This window comes from Coloeus monedula (assembly GCF_965178545.1).
Source record: "Coloeus monedula genome assembly, chromosome: 4".
Taxonomy (NCBI): Eukaryota; Metazoa; Chordata; class Aves; order Passeriformes; family Corvidae; genus Coloeus; species Coloeus monedula.
This window is the reverse complement of record NC_138784.1, coordinates 30,563,915-30,587,444: the sequence shown is the minus strand read 5'-3', so window position 1 is coordinate 30,587,444 and position 23,530 is coordinate 30,563,915. Positions and strand designations below refer to the sequence as shown.

The 23,530-nt window shown below is 43.8% G+C and overlaps 2 protein-coding genes across 2 annotated transcripts; both read left to right on the top strand.

Annotated features, from left to right (window-relative positions):
• The first annotated feature begins 7,415 nt into the window (after nucleotides 1-7,415).
• Nucleotides 7,416-8,990, top strand: SNRPF (small nuclear ribonucleoprotein polypeptide F). The gene is made up of 4 exons (XM_082280508.1): nucleotides 7,416-7,548; nucleotides 7,722-7,847; nucleotides 8,229-8,293; nucleotides 8,873-8,990. The coding sequence occupies exons 1-4, from the start codon at nucleotides 7,546-7,548 to the stop codon at nucleotides 8,937-8,939; spliced, it is 261 nt and encodes an 86-aa protein (XP_082136634.1). The 5' UTR covers nucleotides 7,416-7,545; the 3' UTR covers nucleotides 8,940-8,990.
• A 5,244-nt stretch (nucleotides 8,991-14,234) lies between these two features.
• AMDHD1 (amidohydrolase domain containing 1) lies at nucleotides 14,235-23,240 on the top strand (the record flags this gene model as incomplete). Its single annotated transcript, XM_082280824.1, has 9 exons — nucleotides 14,235-14,371; nucleotides 14,911-15,017; nucleotides 16,289-16,353; nucleotides 16,959-17,236; nucleotides 19,932-20,157; nucleotides 21,124-21,248; nucleotides 22,098-22,191; nucleotides 22,588-22,748; nucleotides 23,126-23,240. 9 exons carry the CDS (start codon nucleotides 14,235-14,237, stop codon nucleotides 23,238-23,240), a joined length of 1,308 nt encoding a protein of 435 aa, XP_082136950.1.
• Nucleotides 23,241-23,530: the final 290 nt, after the last annotated feature.

Here is a 23,530-nt window from a genome sequence, read left to right as displayed (position 1 = left end):
CCTTGAAGATATCCTAATCCTCCAAATCATTGCAGTTTACATGCAGTGGTTGGAGAGAGCCAGCTCAGACACCACAATATGTCTGTTGGCACAGAAGCAAGCTTTTTCCCATTGTTTTTATTACCCAAACTAGCTGAGTGTCTCTATCCTGCATTGCAGTAAACAATACAATCAGGGCACGATCTTCCCTTTGCTCACCTGGTCAGTACCTATCCGTGCAACTGTGTTTGTCACTGCATTCCTGGGCAGATGAGTGGATCCCTACTGAGCACCTCTGGGTCCTACTAAAAGAACACTCACCACTTACCTGCCTGGGCCTTCCCATCACCTTCAGTGCACATTGCCACAGAGAAGACACTGCTCTGGAGAAGGAAGGCACCGAGTGGATGTGAACGCCTCTAAGACAATGCTGTGCTGCTGAGGCCACTCATGCCAAGTGCAGACAGCATCAGTGGCTGCTGTCAAAGATTCGAAGAACAGAAAAGGACCAAAAGGGAGCAGTGTGACATTAGGGCCAGGTCATCTGGGGCATGCAAGGAGCATCAGGAACTGTCAGTGCACCATCAGAAGCACTGAAATTGCTCATAGTATTTCTCTAGGCTCTTGGCCCAAGCAGGGAAGCCCAGGGCACACACATCAGCTGCCTCCTCAGAAACACGTACTGGGCAAAGAGAAGCCAGCTCTCATCCTCTGTGCTCTTTGGAAAAAACCTTTCCAAAGATCAGTTGTTAGATCAGTTGTGTAATTATCTTACAGAGTACTCAGCAAAACAAAAGCAGACGTGCCCAACCAAATGACAACTTACAGCTTTACAGGAAGCAGCTGTGACAAGGGAACACCAGCACATCAGTGGAGTCCTGGCTAGAAACGACCCAGGTAGAGCTGGTCTCTGAGTTGTCAATGACATAACGCAGTGGGAACTTCACCAGCCAAAACTCCAACGTACTGAGCTCTTAAAGAATTCTCAAAAAAGGCACTTCTGTGCACATAGAGCTGGGCACTGCCCCAAGAAGTATGAAAGTGAGGGCACTGGTAATTTGGGGATGGTTGGCATGTGACCAGTGTAAACACCTATAGCCATGCTCTCTCTCCTGGATTTGTAACAGATTATGTGTGTTGAACCATGGGATCTTGAGTTAGGAGCATACTGCAGCCTTTTGCGCTGTCTGCCTCAGCCATTTGGTCCTAATTAACTGACCATCCCCACAGTTAATTCCTGGTTCCTATAGTCCTTCCTGTCTCAGGCAGGCTAAGCCTGTGGGATTTGCAGGGTTAGAGAAAAGCCTGTCCACCTACACAAGCTTGGACTCCTGCTTGTTTCAGGCAGGCAATGAGAAACTCCAAGGTTCTGGTAGCTGACCACAAACTGGCTGCATGAAAGCTTCTCCTCCACTCTGCTCCACAGGGAAGGTTGTACACATACGCCTGCCTTTACAGTGGATCCTTGGCAGTCCCTCACCTAGAGAGGCTCTCACAAAGGAACACCAGTTTAGCAGAGAGGCCGAAGCCACTGGAAGCCACTGGTCTCAGAGGCAGGGCAGTGACTGCTGCCTCCGAGATGAGATGTAGGCCTTGGGCTCAGGTTCAAGTCAAACATGAATTGCAGTTGTTACCTCCGGAATATTTCCAGAGCACTGGAGATTTTTTCTGTCTGCAGCTCCTTCCTGGAAATGAGACTTTCTGGCCCACCTGCCTCGGGACGAGTACCGGCTTTTCTGGGAGTGGTGCAAATAACCTAGTAGACTTCACAGAGGCTCCAACCTCAAATCACTCTTCCCTTTGGCTATCAGAAGAGTAGATGTATCTGGCCAAATTAATAGAATAACAGCACATTAAAGCCTCACTGTATAATAGAGGGAGTTCAGGACACATTTGCCCCTGCAGCTGCCAGTCAACCTTGATGACTCAGGTTTCTTTGGGACCTGGCCTCCTATTTCTCTCCTCATCTCTCTGGAATATTGCTTGGGCTCAGACAGAGTTTTCTAAGAAATTCAGGAATCCTAGATTTAGCTCCTTCTTTTAACCCAGCATCATTTATCTCTCTGACTTTCTCATATTCAGCTAGTTTCCTTCTTGTCTTTCTCTGAAAGGGTGAGGGAATCCATACAATATCTAGTCTCTCTTGACCAGCAACACTCTGTTGACCCATGTAGCCATTGCCTAATAACTCCTTTCTTTCCTCTCCCTCCACAAGACTCACTGTTAAAAATGGCAGCAGATGAGCTCCTCTGTTACAGCAGAGCTTGCCACCTAACACAGAGAGCCTCCAACACCAGCCAGACTTTCTGAGCTCTGATCAGATTTCTCAAAACACCAACCCTTAAACCACTTCTGTGATTTGGAGCCAGTTATTAGTACCTATTAAGATGTTTGTGTGAAAGCAGTTTCCAAATTCCTTCTGTACAATACTTGATCTCCTTCCTTTTGACGCACACAAGTACACCATTTTACTATTTGTACAGATCATTTTGTTTTCCTCAATACATAATTTCAATTCCAATTCATTAATGTCAAAGCATAAAAGAAGTAACCGCACATAAAGCAACAAAAGTTCGCCAAACCCAGAAGATAACAGCTGATAATTAAGGAAGTCCCATTATTTCTTGGCAAAGGAGCCTGTGTTCTCAGAGACACATTCTTAAAAGGCCTCTCTTTAGTGTAGCTGCATAATTTGCATGAACACTATTTGCACAGAAAAATGAAGGTTTTCAATATGGATAAAAGGAGGCTTTAATGTTCCCATGATTTCTGTACAATACCCATCCCATCCCCCTTCTTGCTGGCACAGCCCAGCCTTGTGACAGGTTCACAGAAGAGCCACTCTGGCAGATCTTTGATGGTGTGGACAAAAGATCTGGGCCTTTGTTAGCACATACCTGCCCCCCAGCTCCACCCTCAGTCTCATTTTATACTGATATCACTGCAGAAAAAAGACATTGTACTGACCTTAAACTGCACATAAATTCTCTACCCAAGAAGAAACCCTTCATTTCTGTCTTCCCAGGTGCACCTCTGCCTCCTGCCCTTGGAATCGTTCATAGCATGGTCTCCTGCTTACTGGGCAAGTCCATCCCAAACAGACTTTTGTATTTTGTTTGTGTTCCCTCACATTACTGTTGCTAGCCACTGCCAGGTATGCAGGGCCAATGGCAAGTCTCCTAGTTTTTGTGGTTCCCTTGTGTCCTTCCCTTCGGCTCCTTCCAAGTGCTGTTCAGCAAGACTGAGCATCTATTCTGGGCTACAGTCTTACACTGCGATGAAAGTCTGTCAGCATGTGGAAAAAAGTATGTTACTTGGATCGAGCCTGAAAGTGGCTTACCAGTTTTGTGCTTCCTAGTATTTGGATCCTGTAGCCCACCGTGGCTTTGCTTAGGTATATGAGGATCTCAGAGAGAAATTACAGCCCCCTGTTCTTCTGAAGTCTGATGTCACTACTTCCGGATTCCCAGTCACAATCCATGGTGAAGGTCTGTGGTGGATGGTTATTGCCTCACATGGAGATTTCATCAAAGATGGTGTTATTAAAATGACAATCAGCAGAGAGGAAAGGTGTTTCACTGGTAGAGATTTCTGAAAAAATACTGCTTGAAGCAAAACTGTTTTACTCAGGCAAAGTCCCATAAAGTCAGGACTATACCCCATGTGAGGGCTGCTGACAGTCCACACAATACTGCTACAGCAGTTCCCAAGTCACCAAGAGCTGATAAATGACACAGACTTTCTGCACGTACAAAAAATTTTGTGTTACTTATTAAAAAAGATTTTTAGACAAGATACTTTCTACAAACGAATTATGGACAAGATCAAATTTTCCATTGCCATCTAATGGCAAATCTTCTATTATGCCTATTCCTGAAGGAAAAATAGATTTACTTCATGTCAATACTTGGCCTGAGTCCTAGGTCCTGTTCACATTTTAACAGCATTGCTACAGCAGCAAAACTCCCCAGGGGTGCACAGAGCTTCAAAATCCACCTAGGTCCATGACAGTCAAAACCACTGCATCCCCAAGAAGATAGAACAGAGAGCTTGTCAGGAATCAGCTACTGCTTTGCACAAGGAACTTAACAACAGTCAACCTTAGACTGAGGTATCGTATCCCCCAATATTTTCAAGGACCAGACTTGCTCTGGGAGTCTGGCAAGGGGGATGAAGGAGAGTGGCACATCTTCACCTGGGACAGTTTCGTATGGGGAGAGCAACAGGTTCTTACATGTCTTGTCAATTATGAACCCAAGAGAAGCAGAAGCCAAGTTCATCTGCTGCATAGCAGGGCTAACTCCGTGCTGCTACACTGGATCCTTTTTGATACAAACCTGTCCTTTGAAGCTGCTGTCTCCTGATGGAGCTTCCTTTTTGTTAACTCATCTCTGCCCACTTGTAATTCTGGGCTGTGCTCTCATGGCTGCAACTGGTGCCTGTGACATGGTGTATCTGGTGTGATGGCAAAGTTGATGCTCTTACTGCTCTGGTGGACATGACTGTGCGGTATCAGAAGTAGCTTGCCTGATGTGGAATAAGACTGCAGTGGAGGAAATCCCGACTGACACTGGCATATCACTAGGAAAAGGCACGGGATGGTCACTAAATGTACAGCCCAGAAGCTGGAACATGGGGCAGCTCTGAAAGTTTCCATAATAATGTGTTTATAGCAGGCAGAAACAGGTTACTGCAGGGAGTTTCTATCTCAGCGAACTCAGCTGAATCAGGAAGGAGTTCTGGGCTGCTGAGGTTTCTCTCAGCAATGTGATGGTACAGGGGACTTCTCAGCCTGGTTTATGGCAACACAGTGTGTTAGTGATGTCAAGTGAGCATTTGCACTTACACAGACAACACCATCTAACCCGTCCCTCACCAGAAGTGCTGCTGCCCTTAAATGTCCAGCTGCTTAATGTGTTTCCTTAGGAACAGAGTGTAGGCATTTGTGTTAAATTCCCACCCCTGAGCTGTAAGAGAATATACTATGCATCCACCCAGGAGCTAAGGTTTGGATTAATCTATTACAACAACTTTTTCCTGTTCACTTCCTGTTGAGCAACAACCTAAATACCCTGACCCAAAGGCAGAAAAGAATGCAAATTATTACTTCCCCTATTACATGGGAAATAAAAAGAGGACGAAAGGTGAACTTCACCCCTGTGCTGAAGGTCTGAAGATCAGTGTAAGAAGACTGTCTCTGAGTCAGAATGATTCAGTCAACAAGATAAACAGCAAATTCCTCTTAAGGGGGAAAGAAAACCAGCAGCTATTTCATTTCCTGATTAACTGAGTTATTCAGTTAACTACATCAGATGTAGTCATGCATTCTATGCTTTCAGTACTCCTTCCTACCCTACCGCCACACAAAATTGCTGCAGACCCAGTCTGCAGCTGATGAGATTACTGACGTGTGAATTCATGGACCAACTATGAAACCAGAAGTCAAGCACTTTCGCTCTCTGACTTCTACACTGAGATCGATGACTCTGGGAAATGCTTGTTTCTTCTAACAACAGGGCTGGAATACTTACTCACCTGAGGAACAGAGTGTATTAAAAGCTGAATATAAATGCTCCTGTTTCTTGGTACACAAAAAGTTTTCCCAACATGAGCAGGAGACATTGTGGTCAAAATAGGTTCCATATGTAAAAATATGTAGTGCTATTTATAGATAACATATCAAGCCTGTTATATTGCCATTCACAAACATACATGTTTATCCTTGTCAGAACAGTGCAAAAATTGCTCACAGTATGATTTTATTCAAGACACTCGCTCTAAGCTCATTGCATTCTGCCACATTATACAAGTTATCATGTGAAATCAGCTATTTCATACTGCAAATGGCATGAAACATTTTGCTATATATATACCATTTCCCATTGTACTCATGTTTTACCTACATAAACACAGACTTCCTTACAAAAAAATCTTATAACTTAGTTACTCTTTCAGCTGGCCCATAGTGAGTCCTGTTATCAGAAGGATAATTAGCATGGTTTTGACATTGTTTCTGTTGCTCACCCTAAAAGAAAATCACACTTATTTCTAATGGCCATGGAAACGTGCACTAAATATCTTCACAGAAGTTTCACCTCAACATGAGGAAGAACTCCATGTTGAAGGTGGAAGAGCACTGGAACAGGGAGGTTGTGGAGTCTCTCTCTCTGAAGACATTCCAAACCCACCTGGACACGTTCCTGTGTCACCTGCTGCAGGTGACCTTGCCTTGGCAGGAGGGTTGGCTGGATGATCTTCAGAGGTCCCTTCCAACCCTAACAATTCTGTGATTCTGTAACTGCACTTTTCATATATGCTAGTTAACAGGAATTACAATTCCATCTGCTTCACTCCTACACACTCATGGTGCCCCTGTGCGTAAGGACAGTCTGGGTCTGGAGAAGATGGCTTGTTGCGTCAACAGCTTTAAATACGCAGATTTGAGGAGGTGATAATGGTTTTGCTTTCAACACTAGGGCACTAGACTCACCTTTAGAAAGTGAAGTGCATTTTAGAAGTGAAGTCCGTAATAGTTCTGTCCCTGACATGTTAAGTTTCCTGAATGTGTGTTTTCCACATTCAGCACCTAATACACTGAAGATCAAGGGAATATGCTGTATGCAGGCACAGAAAACACACATTGTGGCATTTGATGGATTTATACCTAGAGTAGTAGAAGACATTAGTGAGGGTGCGTCAAATTGGTAAACGGTACAGACATCGGTTCAACATATTTGCCTGTCAAAGGTTAAGAGTCACATATTATAGTCAGCGCAGGATTGACGTTTCACGACTCTCTCTACACCCAAGGAAACCTCCGGAACATCGTTGCCTGGGAGTCAAATGACATTGACAGGGAATTCCCACTTATGTGTCTTACAAACTCTGAGGTTTCCGATCCTTGCGTGTGGAGTCACGAAAAGGTGCTGGTCCGCGGATTTATTTTCACAGACGGATGGACACCGCCAGGCTTTCACCGCCCGCGGGGCTCGCAGGCACCAGCAGGAGAGGCCGTCAGAGCCTTCCCGTCCGGTGCCACGGCCACTGCACCGGTCAGGCGCTGCCCCCTCGCGGGGCCCTGTCCGTGCGGAGCAGCAGGGAGCCGGCCGCGCTCAGCGGGGCGGGCACAGCCCGAGGGGGCGCGCGGCGCTGCCCCGCAGGGACGGACACGGGGCCGCGCACAGGGCACGGGCACAGCGCGCGCGCGCACGGACGGGGCAGGGGCACGGGCACGCGCAGGGGGCACGCGCTCACACCTCCGGACTGCCCCCCGTCGCGCGACCGCGGCGCGCCTCGCGGCAACAGCGATTGGCTGGGACGGGGGAGCGGCCGAGCGGGCCGGCCAATGAGAGAGGCCCGCGGCGCCGGGGAGCGAATGGGCAGCTGCGGCTGCGGCTCGGCGCGCCGGGACCCGCCAGCCTATGGGGAGCGCGGCGCGCGTGAGAGGTCAGAGCGGGGGGGCGGTGCCCCCGGAACTGAAAGCCGGAGCGGGGCTGCTTCCCGTTGCCTCCCGTTGTCCCGCGGCGCGCACGAGGGGTTCCCGCGTGGGCCTGCGCTTCTCCCGCCATGGTGAGCGCGGGCGGGAGCGCGCTGGAGGGCGGCGGGAGCCGAGAGGGGCGGGAGCCGAGAGCTGAGAGGCCCGGGGGCCGGGAGGGGCGGGAGCCGCGCCGTTACGGGCCTGAGGCGGACGGGCGAGGCGGAGCGGGAGGCGGGCGGCGCTGACCCTGTGCTTCCTCCGCCAGAGCCTCCCCCTCAATCCCAAGCCGTTCCTGAACGGGCTGACGGGGAAGCCGGTGATGGTGAAGCTGAAGTGGGGGATGGAGTACAAGGGCTACCTCGTCTCCGTGGACGGCTACATGAACATGCAGGTGAGGGGCCGGGGGGGTGCCTGGGGCGGGGCGGTGCCGGCCCCCGGCACTGTGGATGGAGAAATTACGGATGCCTCATCCCTGGAAGTGTCCGAAGCCAGGTTTGATGGGTCTCTGAGCAACCTGGTCCTGTGGAAGGTGTCCCTGTCCATGACAGGGGGTTGAAATGAGGTGGTGCTTAAGGACCTTTCCCGCCCATGGCCGCTGTGAGCTGGGATGATGGCCGGTTCCTTGGTGGGGATGCGGTACCGGCTGGGAGCGGGGCCGCTCGGCCCTCCCCGGTCACTGTAGCCGAGCCCCGGGCTGGGGGCAGAGCCGTATGTGCTTTGTGAAGCTGCTTTTATTAATGTCGTTTGATTTTTTCCTCATTTTCCTTTCAAGCTTGCAAACACAGAGGAGTACATAGATGGTGCGTTGTCTGGACACCTGGGTGAAGTTTTGATAAGGTAATTGGGGTATTTATTTATGGTGGGGGAAGGCTCTTTCTAAATCGTCTCAGCACTTGCAGAATTAAAACTTATACGAGTGGGTGCTGTGTTTCTTATCTAATTAAGATGCCAAGTGTAGCTCTTACAGGAAGGCTATGAGTTTGTCTTTTATATTGAAGTTCCTTCTGAGAGGAGAAAAAATGAATTTTTGAATATATTTAAAGAAGTATTTACTATCCCTTTTGTGGTGACTAAGTACTTTAGTTTTCCACATTATTGTATATCTGTGAATCCTTTGGCAGCGTATACTAGTGCATTGCAACTGAAAACGTTTCACATGCTTGGAAGTCACACTTGACCGTAACTGTCCACCCAAAAGTAAAAAATTTTTTGTACAGCATTGGCAACCTGTGTATATATATAAAGTTGAACAATTTAATGTACTGTGTGAAAAAGGTGTACAAAGTCAACAGCGGCATTTTGTTTGGTAGAATTTGGCTGTTGCCAGGCTACATTCAATAAAAATGCTTAAAGCATGTTTTATGTGGGGAAAATTATAACATTTATAGCTAAGGGAACTTTTGGTTCTATTTACAGGTGCAATAATGTTTTGTACATCAGAGGTGTGGAAGAAGAGGAAGAAGATGGAGAAATGAGAGAATAGTGTTTTGTATTTCTGGAAATAAACTTTTTTTTCTTTTTGTTGTTTTTTGTATTTTTGTAGTAAGGTGTTTACTTTTTTTCCCATTGTGTTTTAGTATGGGGGAAGTTAACCCTTTAAAAGGTCTTCAGTCTTTTATTGGTGTCCCAAAAACTAATGCTGGCGGAAAACCAGGTAATTGTTTCAATGTAAAGCTGAAAATATTAAAATGAAAACGACTATTTAAACACATTTAATCTTTAAACCTGTTTATAAACCATATGGAATTAGCCAGGAAGACTTCACTGCAGGTGGGGTGTGGAGATCTGTTATACCCCAGTATCTCTCAGGAATATTCTGCTGCTTTGAGGCATGAAGCTTGAAGTGTGGCAGTACAGACATTAAGGAAGGACAAATTTGTATTGACTTAGTAGCCACACAGACAAACAAAAGCCTCCTGGCAGCTGTAGAGATCCACAGACTTCAGTGGCATTAATAGAGTTGAGACAAGAGACTGCAGAATGGGAGCGTGCTTTGTGAGTCTCTGCTGAAGAACGAAAAGGATCCTGTGCTCCTCCTTGGTGTGTTGTGAAGTAAGAGAAGATGTTCTGGATAAAAGCTGCACTGGTGGCTGCAGTAGGTGTGTGTGGAGTGCAGATCTCCAGGCCTGTTGGCTGGGATCACACATCCTTTCAGAGACAGCTGGAGTGGTGGTTGCTTGGGGCTGCTTTAGGATAGAACACTGGTTATGTGAACTGGGGGAAGGACACCAGCTTGTCAGGATAGATCCTGCAGAGAAACACCAACCTGTTTATTTCTCATGTTGGCAGTCATCCCTGTAGCTATCCACGTATTCCTTTAATATTTGCATATGTAAGTCCATAAAGAGTGAAAAATCATTTTGGATGTACTTGCAAAGGTCTTTCATTGCTTAAACCAGATCCTTCTTCTTCGCAGCGTTGAGGCTTCGCAGCTCTGCTGAAGTACTCTGCAGTCCCATTGGGAAAGGGAAAAGAAAAGAACTATTTAAACTAAAATCAGTACCATCACCCGGATAAATGAGTACTTTAAAATTGGCAATGAGCTTAGGAAACCTCAGAACAAGTAGATGTGTTCTTAGAACACTTTCGGCAGGAATGAGAGGCAAAAAAAGCATCTCTGGTTTGCAATGCAGCACATCCTGTTAACGACTTCATGATGCCACGTCTGGTTTTGCAGGGGGCTGTTGAGAAATGAATCAAAATACTGAGATATTTATTATGACCTTTCAGAAGACACAGCTGATGAATACTCTTATCTAGATGAAACCACTATCTAGAAAAAAGTAAAAAACCAAAAAAAAACCCCTGAAAATGTACAGTAAGATGAATAATAGGAAAGACAAGTGGACTTACATTTTGGAAAAGCAAGAACTCAGAACTAAGAAAACAAACATACTTTTCTCATGTAATCTGTCTCCCTCTTTTAGACAGATAAGCTGCTTTATAGACTTGAGTTTTCATCCTCAACAAAAGTGTGATCCCTCACACAGGTTTGCATTCTTAGGAGATTTTTTGTTACACACGTTTTTTTGAAAGTTACATTCCTTAGACTTCAAACTCAGACCATTTTACTTTTGCATAGCACCAGGCATCACTTTGACTAACTAATACCTTGGTGCGTAACTTGAGAACTAAGTTTAGTTATGCTGCAATAATTCAGGCATGTGTTTCTCTTTGCTACCATCAAATGTTCCATTCATTTCAGTGGAAGAACCCATGCAGATAAAGTTAGACAACAACTTAAACATGTGCTTAACTTAGATCTTGGTCCTAAACGGTGTGGTAAGAGTTGCAGTGCAGGTGAAGATAAAGTCCTCTGAATATATCAAAAAAGTTGGAGCTGGTCCTTAGCTGGTATGGAGTAAGCCCCATAAATACAGATTTTTCATCTCTTTGAAGCAAGTCCAAAAGGCAGAAGAACTGCAAATATTCACTTACGTGTGTATTAAAGACACAAATAAAAGGGCTTGTGATTTTACATGTTAAATATAAGGTACATTAAGTAACTAAAAAGTGCTTTCATGTGATTAAGTTGTTCAAATCGTTTATAGGATAAAAGAAATTGGAGACAAAGTAGCAGAACATTCCATCAGGAAGATTATGCCCTGAAAACCATGTATTAAATATGGTAAAAAGTTAGGTGGTCAAAAAGAGCCTAGAAATAGTAAGGCATAACACATACCACATGTAGTTTTGAGCTTCTTTTTGTGTGTTTCTCATTTGAGTATAGGTTGCTTGCTGTTTATTTTTTACTTGGAAACCTTCCCATTCCTAGGAGTATGCAAAAAAGAAGACCCTAAATCCTTATTGCTAAGAGACAAAATGCTGCAAACTCTAGTTCTGTATTGTGCAGATCACAGACTGCAAAGAATGACAAGCTTTGGCCATAAGCCCAGATGCTGGAATTGTACCAGTTTCTATGGCTGGAGGTGCCCACATCCCACTCCTGACAGAACGCAGGTGCACACAAGCTCTCCTTTTCCTTAGCTGCAGGTTTTGTGGAAAGGAAACCAAGGCACACAGGTTGGCACAGTTGCACTATGCTCAGGGAGAACCAAATTGTGTCCCCTGGAGCAAATTGTGGTGTTTCCCCAAAAGGTTACCCCCTCCCTGGTCTGTTACAGAGTTTGCCAAAGACAGATCTGGGAACAGAAGATTCAGAAATCTCATCTGAGCAAATGCAGTGTTTCCATGGTTTGAGAGGTGCCAAGTTGTTCTACACAGAAAAAAAAAAAATTGCAGAATTCACTTTCACTTCCGCAAAACTATGCAAAAAGTATTTGTAAATGTGATGTTAAGCTGAATCCGACGTGAGGGAAGCCAAAGGTACATAACAGATTTGCAATTTAGTTTGGATCTATTCCACATTTGCAAGTCACTTTCATCCATGTGATGCAATTTCTATTTTTGATCCTGACGGTCTAGTGACCTCTGCTGATTTTGTAAACAGGGAAACAGCATTCAGCAAATTTCACTAGTAATTAACTTGTGTTAAGGCATGCATAGTGTCCGCTTTCAGGACATTTCAGCATGCTAAGTGTATTATTGGAAAGGCCTATTTAATGGATGAAAAAACTAATATACAAATTTAAGGAAAATTTAGCCAATATTTGATCTGAGACTTGTCTCCAGCTTTGGGCCCTTTTTATTTAATTACAAGTTGTTTACAAGAACAGACATTCTAATGTAGCTCTGACAGTGGATTTGAAAAGTGGTCCTTGAGGAATAAGTGTATCATATTATCATGTAAAGCACCAGCAAGAAGAGATGAAATCCCTTAAATCAATAACCTGATACTCAACTTTTTAACCTCTACTTTTCCTGGGATTATTTCTCTCATTATTACTGAAAATGCCACATTTAAAAATTATTTTCAAAGAGAGCTTTCACTGGAACATTAAGGTGATTTAAAAGCTCTGAGTTAGGCAGGGTTTCTCTAGCACCCTACAGTCCTCTGTTTACATCCAGTGAATTCTGCCAGCATTTCGAAAACACAGAAGAGTATTTAGAATCTGTACTTTTTGAATCAAACTCTAGAATTTCCTGAGGATGCAACCTAGAAACTATTCCTGTACTTACCTTTCTGGGCAGTGTTCTTAAAAATAGATCAGGCACATCATGTCAGAACTGCAGTGGATTGACCTTTTTTTTCATATGCTGATCTATTGCAGAGAAAATTCTTCACCAGAAAAGAACCAGAGCATATAGAAATACACAAGCACATCTGTAAGTTTTCTGCAAACAGAATATAAGTCTTAGAATGAAATAGGCCCCTATCTTACCAAGCATAAAATCTTCACCGATTCTCAGGTGAAGATCAGGGTCTTCACCTGAGAATCAGTGATTCAGGATCAGGATCTGACCTTGATTCTTGGAGAAGCCTAGAACACAAAACTGATTTTTTTCTTTAAAAATGTAACAACACAGCTCACAGGTGCATTGATCTTTCTTTTTCCCCCCTCCACTGCAGCAGGCTGTGTTTCATTCCTGATGCAACAGCTCTCAGCCCACCACCACTACTTTAGCAGCCCCCACAATGGGGTGTCCTTCTGCCCTTGTTATGATGCTGTTGCAAGGTTCCTCTTTGATTTCTGCTTTCAAACGTATTGTGATACTGCTGGGAAATGCCAAAGTCAGCAGCAGGAACTCCTGGAGGTGGTAAAGCACCCTCTACCAGCTCTCCTGCCGATCTTCTGCATGCCTAGTGAGAGTTTAGGAGGAAGACAAAGGTTATGTGGTGGTGCAGCATTAAGCCAGTGGAGCAGCATCAAAAGATAACACCCAACGCTATTGTAGTTTTACTCACTTCTCAGGTTTGATATTAAATACAAATTACTGGGCCATAGATGCAAATCTTGCCCCATTTGCAAACAAGACTTCACCAGAAAGGCTCGTTCAAAGAGCCAGCTGTTTCTGCTGACCAGTAGTATGTATATGCACACAGATGTGTTACCAGCATTTTAAATCGATTCTCTTTTTAAAAGAAAAGGAAGTGTCTAAAGAAGATTGCCACCCCGGGAAAAGTGTTTGAGGGACCACTTGTTCAGAAAGACACTCCATTTTCCAGCTGGGAAATACTGGAGTCCTATAGACTCTATGAATATGTGAAACGAGAAGAAAACAAAAAAATCCGTGTTGGGAGTAAATATTTGCTCCCTGATTCTCCAATCCTTCGTTCTGTAGGGGGCAGCAGAATCGCACAAACCTTTCGTTATTGGAATGGGATTAATTAGTGTCTGCCTGGCCAAATGAATGTCTGCCTGAACATCTGGCGCGGTGGGTGGGAGGTGTTATGGTACCTCGGGGGTTGTTGCTGGGACGCGGGCAAGGAGGTGGGCGCTGGCAAACTGATGGATGCTGGAGAGGTGATGGACGCAGGGAACAGGGCACGTGGGCAAACAAACGCTCCCACATCAGAGGCTCCTATTTTCCTGGCAAAGGGAAATCTCCAGGTGGTGCTGTGAGGACTGAGAGCTCCGGGAAGCCCCAGCTGGAATAGCCGGTGTTTCGGAGCTGATCATGAACCAGCGCGATGCACGGATGTTGTCACGCTATCCTGGACCGAATCAAGCACAGCATCCCGCGCCTGGAGCGGGCTGCGGCAAAGTTAGGGCAGACCAAGTCGGGCAGGGCCCAGGCCGGGTCCGGAGCCGGGATCGGGGTCGGGCTGGGGCCGGTGCCGGGCGAGGCGGGGCAGGGCGGGGGCAGGAGGGGCGCTCGGCCGCCCCGCCCCGGGGGACTTTGAGCCGAGCGGCCCCGGCACTCGGTGCCCGCGGCCATGGCGGGCCGGCAGCGGCTGCTGCTGGAGAACGCCGAGCAGCTGGTGCTGGTGTGCGGCCGGCGGGAGCCGTGCCTGCGGCGGGAAGGCGCTGCCGGCCTGGCCGTGCTGCGGGGCGCCAGCCTGGTGGTGGGGCTGTGAGTGCGGGGCCGGCGGGGCGCGGGGGGAAAGTGGGGAGCTCCGTGCGAGGGTGGAACGCATCCCCAAGCGCCGTCCAGGATTCCCGGTAGCATCCTCAAACTCCGCTGGGAGAACAGCCCCAAAGAGGCTGTGGCTTCCCAGGGCACGGGGCGTGATTGAGGTCCAGGCAGTCGACGGCAGTTTGATTTCTGTGAGGGGAAGAGTGCCCTGCAGATAGATACCTGATGGAGCAATGCTGTATGCTCGCTGATCCACTGCGGGAAAACAATGTTACCTAGCAGGAATTAGAACAGAAGAGTACCAAGGTGTTGTCCAGAGGGATCTAAGCAGAGGACAAGCGTTATGGCAAACAGCTTGAAACGCGTGGCATTACCCCAGTGTTTGCTGTGCGTCTGTAAAACCAGCAAACCACCTCCACATGTGCATCTTCGGTCCTGCTGAAGGTCCCGCCCCTGTTGTCCCAGGAGCTCTGTTGCTGAGCGCTTGACTTTTAAATAGTCTCACATGTTCTTTGTTCGTTGTCTGTGGTTTGCAGGGATGGTTGTATCAAGGCTGTGGGCCAGGCAGATGTTATTCGCGATCAGTTTTCGGAAGCAACATTTGAAAGGATAATTGACTGCTCTGGGAAGTGCGTGTTACCAGGTAGGTGTATTTTTCATAATGATACAAAGGAAGAGCATTTCCAGCAGGTTGAGGGAGGTGATCCTGCCCCTCTACTCAGCCCTAGTGAGGCTACATTTGGAGTGCTGTGCCCAGTTCTGGGCTCCACAGTACAAGAGAGACATGGAGCTCCTGGGGTGGGTCCAGCAAAGGGCAACAAAGATGATGAGGGGACTGCAACACCTCACTTATGAGGAAGGGCTGAGGGAGCTGGGTCTGTTCAGCCTCAAGAAAAGACGACTGAAAGGGGACCTCATCGTTGTCTGTAAGTACTGATGGGAGGGTGTCAAGAGGATGGAGCCAGGCTCTTCTCAGTGATGCCAAGCAGGACAAGAGGCAATGGGCAGAAACTGATGCACAGGAAGTTGCACCTGAACACGAGGAAGAACTTTTTTACTGTGGAGGTGACTGAACACTGGAACTCCACCAGAGAGGTGGTGGAGTTTCCCTCACTGGAGATATTCAAGGATTCTTTTGGGCTTCTTGGTGGAGCTCTGTCTCCTCCAGTTTTGTCTTTAGATCTGTTCCTCTGTCATAGATCACAACAGGGATGTAGCTGGCCCCACAGAGTGACTCTTTAGATTCACTGCTCTTTTCTGTACTCTGTCAGCCCATCAGCCATTTAGCCACAGAGCTCAGTCTGTCCATCCTGGCCACAGATGTTTGGAGATAAAATAGATTTTAAGTGACATACTCTACAACTTTGCCTGATAAAAAACCCCCAAAGCTGGGCAAGTCTATTGCATGCTAAACTATCCAAATGGTGTTAGCACATGAGCTGCCAGACCTCTGTTTCTCTTACAGTGCCCTTGCCACTCAGCAGTGTCAAAGTGTAGAAAGACTCACACTGTTGTAAGTGTTGTTAGAGGAAGTCTAGTGTGCTAAGCCCAGCCTAAGCAGTTTGCCTTTTTTTAAAGAGTACAGGCTTAAAGTCTAATGAACTCTTTCACAGTTTATTATTTCTCCTTTCTTCCACAGTTTGAAAACATTATCAAAATAACATGAAAAACTCAGCAAGTGATGCATTTAGCTGGAGACATTTTGCATAAGGTGTCAGACCTAAAAAAAAATTGAAATAAAATAGCCTCTGAAGAAAATCCTAGATATTTGGCTGGTTGGATTTCTATTTTTCTCTAAGCAACAGAGACTTTTTAGGGGAACTTCTGCTGTCTATTTAATTTGCATGCATGTTCATAATTTTTTCTCTTCCACAGTGAAGTAACCCAAGTGTACATTTACTTTGTTTTCTTTAGGCCTGGTAGATGCACATACACATCCAGTGTGGGCTGGTGACAGGGTTCATGAGTTTGCAATGAAGGTAACAGCATAAAATTGCACAGATGGATTTTTCTTCCTCCTCTTTTTTTTTTTTTTTTTTTTAATGTATAATGATTTCTGCTTCCTAGTGACTCTCATCTTTCTTTTATAGAAAAATATATAATTTCTGTTAGAAAATCTGCCTGAGGGAGGAGGGATGATTTTTGAATACTGGTAGGCTGAGTGGGGAGTGTACCTGCATCCTTTGCAGCCAGCCTTGATATATTTTTGCATTAATTGAAGCAATATAGGAGTGCTGCCTTCTATTACCATCTAAATATTGATTTTTTTTTTCTCCCTTTTTCTTTTCCACATAAATGAATTTTTAGCTAGAGATCGGTTTTCCCCTTGGACTCGGGGAAAAACAAGTCTTCAGAGTAATTCTCCTTGTGCCACTTCTTACATAATTTCTTCACTTAAGTGGAGGGGAGAGAGAAGAAAAGGGGGAGGGAGGAAGAACTAATGTGGTTTTTTTTTTCTCTTCTCCTTGTCTCTCTCACTGCAAAGAGACCTCAAGGCACTTTCCAGTATCTCTTGGATGGAAAATGCATGGTTCATAGCTAATTGTATGGGGGGGTGCTTTTGTTTTCTTTTCTTTAACCCAAGCTGGCAGGTGCATCCTATATGGAGATCCACCAGGCTGGGGGAGGGATACATTTTACTGTGGAGCACACTCGGAAGGCCACGGAGGACGAGCTGTTCACCTCTTTCCAGCACCGCCTGGAGCGCATGCTCAGAGCAGGATCCACGCTGGTGGAGTGCAAGAGTGGATATGGCTTGAACTTGGAAACCGAGCTCAAAATGCTCAGGGTGATTGAACGTGCTAAGAAATCCATGGATATTGGCATTTCCTCAACGTACTGCGGAGCTCATGCTGTGCCCAAGTAACAGGACTTGTCTTTCTCTTGTTAAGTACTGCTGCTTGGCATTGAAAATTGGCTGCTGCTTTCAGGAAGGTTTCTTCTGCCTCACTCCTAAAATACAACCTACTTGAGAAAAAACAGCCAGTATTTATAGGAGGCTCTCCTAAATTTTAATTTGAAGGAAGGCAGGGGAACATTATTTAATGACTCCTATATGCCAACACAGGCTTAGTGCAGAACCCCTGCCTCCAGCCAATGCTCACACTCAACACAAATTAGAGGGTTTCCTGTACAGAAGTTCTTCTGCTTGCATTTGCTGCTATCCTTCAAGCTTAGTCTCTGCCATGAGATTTTATTTTGGCCAGCAAGCAACAAAAAATACCTTATTTAATCCTTATATACCTCCATAAACAAAGTTTAATTATGCTTCCATTCAGTGAAGACTTGCATATATCTTGTAGCTGTGAGATGAGTAGAAGATTAAACTAAATGTGTTTAATCACAATTATTCTGATGGCTCAAGTAGACGTATCATAAAAGTCCTTTCTTGCTTTTGATTTTTATTTTGCTATGATGAAAATAACATCTTCATGTTACCAGATTTCAGTGTATGAAGGAATTAACAAGGAGTTTTAGCTAGATATTTTGCCATACTAAATGGTAGGCTGCTGCAAGACAAGGCATGTGAGATAGAGGCAGGCTTATTATGTGGCAATATTCAAGAGATGTTCATTAAAAGAAAAAAAAAAGCATACTCCAAAAAAACCCCAACCTCTCCAGAAAAATTCAAGAAAACATGACCCAGAAAATATTTTTTGCAATCTAATTCTTGTGTATTTGGAGCAGGATGGTAAATTATCTTTTGTCAATTTAACTATGGAAAATGAATCCTGTATCATCTTCAGCAACTGGAAGATGGTTAAGAATAAAGTAACTAAAATCAGCTGAAAGCACCAACTACTTATTTTGAGAAGCTCTACTAAAATTTAGAGGACTTATGGTAAAATAAAATTGACCTTTCACCCCAAATGATACATATATTTCTTAGTCCTTCCTTTTTCCCTCCCCTAAAAAGCTTTGGCAGGATCTCAATCAAAATCCTGATTAATAGTCTTTCCCACCAAAATGGTTTGAGCATTTCTACAAATCAATTAAATAAATTCCAGTGTTTTTACGAACATAACAACTCTTGTGTTAGAAAGACAGATGTGCCTTCTCATTCTCTGCACACTTCTGTCCCCACTGAAGCACATCAAGCATAACAAAATGTAGTAGTAGTAAGGATATTGTATTTTAAGTAAGGAGAAAAGGTAATTGGGGATTTGAGGAAATTTCCTGAAGGAAATACTGAGTTATCTGTATTTTCCAGTTTGTGTCTTTTTAAATCCTCTCTTCTCTTTTCAGTCAAATGTTTGTGTCTAGCATATTTTGCTTGAATTTTATGCTACCCCTCCAACTTAGACTCTGGATTGGGTTTTCATTTTGACCAGGAGGAAATCTGCAGTTCTTCCTTGGTCCCTCCAGTCATCATTTTGAATCCAATGCATGATTTGGGGAATGTCTGATTTTTAAAAATTATTATTATTTTTTATTGGCAAGTGTTGGGCCCTTTTAAACTTTAGCAGGAAATTTTCAAAGTGGTTTCCTGAGCAGAAATCTTCTGCATTAAAACAACAGCAGTTTTGTTTTGCATTTTGGGGCACTATATCCATCAAAAAGTGAAACTAATACTTAGTGTTTCCCTCTGGTTTGTCTTGGCTCTGACCCTAATTCTTTCAGCCCAAATTCCTCCAAAGGCTGCTGAGTAGAAAGAGAAAAGGGAGATGCCTTGGCATGGTCAGAGGCTGAGCAACCCCAATGACTGTTTCAGTGAGAAGTGAATGGAAGAAGGGCTCTGCTTTATAACCTTGTTTATAAATTCAGGCAGAGTTTGGCTTCTTTCCTTTATTGCCCCTGCACGACTCCCAGCTCAGGCATGTGCGGCGCTCCATAACGCCCGCGTCTGCAGGCCTGAAATGAGCACTGTGGTTCTCAGACCTTTGGCTGCTGCACATCCCTTGTCTTCAGATATTAAAATTCGAGAATGCTAACTCAGCTGCATGTTTTGGGACTTTTTGCTCTTTCCAAGGCGTTTAGTGATCTCTCCTGGGTTATCTTTATGTAATAGAGGATTCATAAATGATTCTGACTTTGGCAAACCAAACCTTGGGAAGTCCCTTTGATTAGAAACAGTTATCTGTCCCTCACTCTGAATGATGTAAAAGGAGGAGAGCGAAATTAAAAATAATGACTTATGCTGCATATCCCTTTTGAGTTTTGATACTTGCATAAAAATTTTGCATGAATACCATTTAACATATTTAAATACTCGTTTACATATTTTAAATAGTTGTATTTTAGAATACAGTATAAGGACGTCAGAATGTACGAATAGGAAAGCAGAAGAATTTGTTTTAAAGTATCCCATATCTTTGTTAGCATCCAACATGCCAACCTTATTACAAATATTCAGTAATACAATCTAATATTCTTTGAATGGAAAGTAACTCATGTTGGAGGGCACATGAATTACAATTGGGTTTAATTTTTTAAGAAGTTTTTTTGAGGAATTCATATTTACATCATTTCCTAAGTAATCTAGTAATTGCATGTATGGCTTCAATGTGTGCCAGGCTTCAAGGATGTTACTCATATGGCTCTAACATTTTTTCATTAGAGGGAAAACTGCTACTGAAGCCACAGATGACATTATCAATAACCACCTTCCTAAACTGAAAGAACTCAAACTAAGTGGTGAAATACATGTTAACAATATAGATGTGTTCTGTGAGAAAGGAGTCTTTGATCTGGAGTCTACAAGGAGAATACTTCAAGCTGGAAAAGATATAGGGTTACAGATTAACTTCCATGGTGATGAACTCCATCCGATGAAATCTGCTGAGGTACGTCTTTCTTAACATTCATTTTTGCTCCGGTGAGAGCCCAATCTGTGAAAGAATTGCAGTTTCCAAAACTGAGGTTGTTTTTTCTAAGACTTTATGAAATAGACCATTCATAGGCATCATTTCTATGAGATGATAGGAAGAGCAGTCCATGTGCAGCTTTGGAGTTAAGGACACGGGAGAAAGCCTTGACCTCTGGGACTAACGTGCACTGGCTAAACAAACATTGACTTTGCTTATCTTCCACATGGGATACAGCCCGGGAATGTGGATATCCATGAACCCAAGAATGACAAAAACATGGTTTCTATGCAACTTGAAAAATATTTTTTTCATTAAGTGTCCTGTTAGAAGCAACAAGTCAAATTGCAGTGAGCACACTCAGCAGTCTCATTACTCAGATATCAGTATATCTGAGCACACTCAGAGGGGTGGTTTAGTCAAGACTAGGTTCCCAAATGTCTTGATAAAGGAAGTCACTTTGAGACCATGTTTCACCATCATTTAAACATTGCTTCCTCCTTGTGGGGTCTGCCCATGGTTATTCTCTGCTGTATTTTAAAAAAATGCCACCAAACCAAAAACTTGGTTGATTATAAAAATCTCTTTGGCTTCCCTATTGAAGGCATAATTCAGTTTTGTGAACTATTTTCTGATGGATCCTTTATGAACAGGAGTTGGTAATGTTTTTGTCCATGGCTCTCACACAGTTTGTGTGTTTGGCTGTTAAATACACCGCTGAAGGTGTGCTTCTGCTCCATGGGTGGATAAAGTGATCAACTTTTCCTGCAATAAATTAAAAAATATTTTTCTCTGTATTCTGATTGTTCTTCCAAGCATTCTTTTCTATTTCTCTTCTGGTAAATTTTGCATTAATAGTGAATTGTCTCCTCCAGTTATTTGGAAACAACTTTTTTTACTGAATTAATTGAGAATAGTGAATAATTTGCTTGAAAACTTACTTAGCTTGGAGCTGAACTAGGAGCCCGGGCCATCAGCCACCTGGAAGAAGTTAGTGATGAAGGTATTGTGGCGATGGCAAGAGCTAAGTGTGCTGCTGTCCTTTTACCAACAACAGCCTACATGTTAAGGTAAGGCCACTAGATTGAAGGGGAAACTTCTGTAACTGCATGTCCATGTGTGTGGTTTTAGGGTCTTTTGATGTTAAAATAAGCATCTGTCTATGACTTAAGGATCAGTCTGAGTCAGTGAAGATAATCACAAGTAGAGAGAAACTGAATGAGCCTCCTTGTGTCTTATTTCTGCTGGAAATCCGCAAAAATCTGTGAGATTACTGAAAAGTCACACAGTAGATTTAGAATGGCTTTAGAGCAGCTATGGCTGAAACTTCCTAGAGAGTGTATTTCTTAGTGCCCACCCTGCAAACACCTACACAGATTAATCCAGGGGCTGAGAAATTTTAAAATGGCTATTCCAGATATTGAAGTTATTGAAAACATCTTTTGCGTTATAATTGCTGAGTGAAAGTATCTCTAATGTATGCAGATTAAACACACAGTCTCAATAATTGGGAAGCGACTGTTACATTGCATGTGCCACTGCTCATATTTGGGAGCCTATCTTTGAAGCTGTAAGAACTAGAAAATCAGGTTTTTAGTGAAATGAAGATTTTCATCTTGTAAATTCTGAGGTGTTTGAGGTCTGGATAAACACCAGAATTTCAGTGGCCTGCAGCCTGATGGTTGATACTGGCTGCTGCCACATGCTGTTACTGCAAAAGTTGTGGTGCACACTCCCCATTTATGTTGTCCATAGGGTGATAGGTAGGGATGCAAGAGGAGATTTTGGGCTTTCATCTCCAAAAGGATCAGTGTAACTGAATGCATGAATGTAGCCAAACTGAGAGATGACTTTTGCCCTTGTAAATCATTGTATGATAGCTAAGCAAATCGTACTGATAAGTTTCTTTTTCCCTCTAGACTGAAGCAACCTCAAGCAAGAAAAATGTTGGAAGAAGGTGTTATAGTTGCTCTTGGCAGTGACTTTAATCCTAATGCATACTGTTTTTCAATGGTAAGATAATCCTAATACTGAAACCACAGAATTATGAAATTTCTTACTAGTACAACTTGTGTGTAGGTCTTGCACACTTAAAACTGGTTTCATATGCACAAGGAGAGCTGTATGCCCCACACAGACATCTGCCTGTGCTTGTTAGTGTGTATTGGGAGTTTTTGCCAGAAATTCTTGAAACCAGAATGGGTCCCATCCTTCATGTGCACTGAGAGGCCTATTCAAAATGCTCTCAGAGCTACTGATTTTAGAGTTCTTGTTTTGGAGTTGACGAGATTTATGTTGTGCAGAAGAGCTCCTTCTGTTGTGCAAGGAAAAAGGAGAGCGCTTAGGGATTTGAAGCATAAACAGCTTTGTGTTCCTGGTCAGTCCCATTGTCCCCTTCCTTGCCTACAGCCTATGGTGATGCATCTGGCTTGTGTAAACATGAAGATGTCAATGAATGAAGCACTGGCAGCTGCCACCATTAATGCAGCTTATGCTCTGGGCAAATCAGACACCCATGGCTCCTTGGAAGTCGGCAAGCAGGGGGATCTTCTTATCATAAATTCATCGAGGTTTGTTCTTCCATTGGCATTTGCAATGTGCTTTAACAGTAGTTGTCTTCACTGAATAAAGGGACACTGGTAGCATTTCAGACCCACTTTCATTTTCCTTAATTACTCCAGTGGGAAATAAAGCCTAAGACTTTTGGGGCTGTTATTACAAGTAATCAATGCCTAATTACAAATTATCTAAAGAGAATATGTGTTTATTTTGTGGAAGAAATTCTCTACTGATAGACTCACTGTATTCATGCAGCAAGAGACAACATGTAGACACGGAATAGTGTTTTCCCATTTCCAAGCAAGTCTTATAAAATTGCCAGGTATGCTGGGCATGTGACCTGTTCTTATGCAAGTTTCTGTATTCTTTTAACATCTTGTGTTTTTAGGTGGGAGCACTTGATTTACCAGTTTGGTGGACATGAAGCATTGATCAACTACGTTATAATTAAAGGAAAAGTTGTCTATGAAAATGAGAGGTGTGAGACAATGAGCAGTTACTGAGAGAAGGCAGTAATTTAGTAAACTACTAAAATCAAATTAGCATGGAGTATTTCAAAGCAACAGATAAATCAGATTTGTATTTACCAGTAAATTGTTTGCCTGCTCACCTTACTCTTATTCAAATAAACCTTACGAAGCATTACCAATTTGGTGCATCTCCATGTCCATTGTCCTTCTCTCCAGCACAATAATTTCTAATTGTATCCATCTTAAATAAGACAGTTTCCAAAAATGTTTTCCTATACAAGTAATCTATAATATTATTATATTTGAAAATAACCCAAACAAAC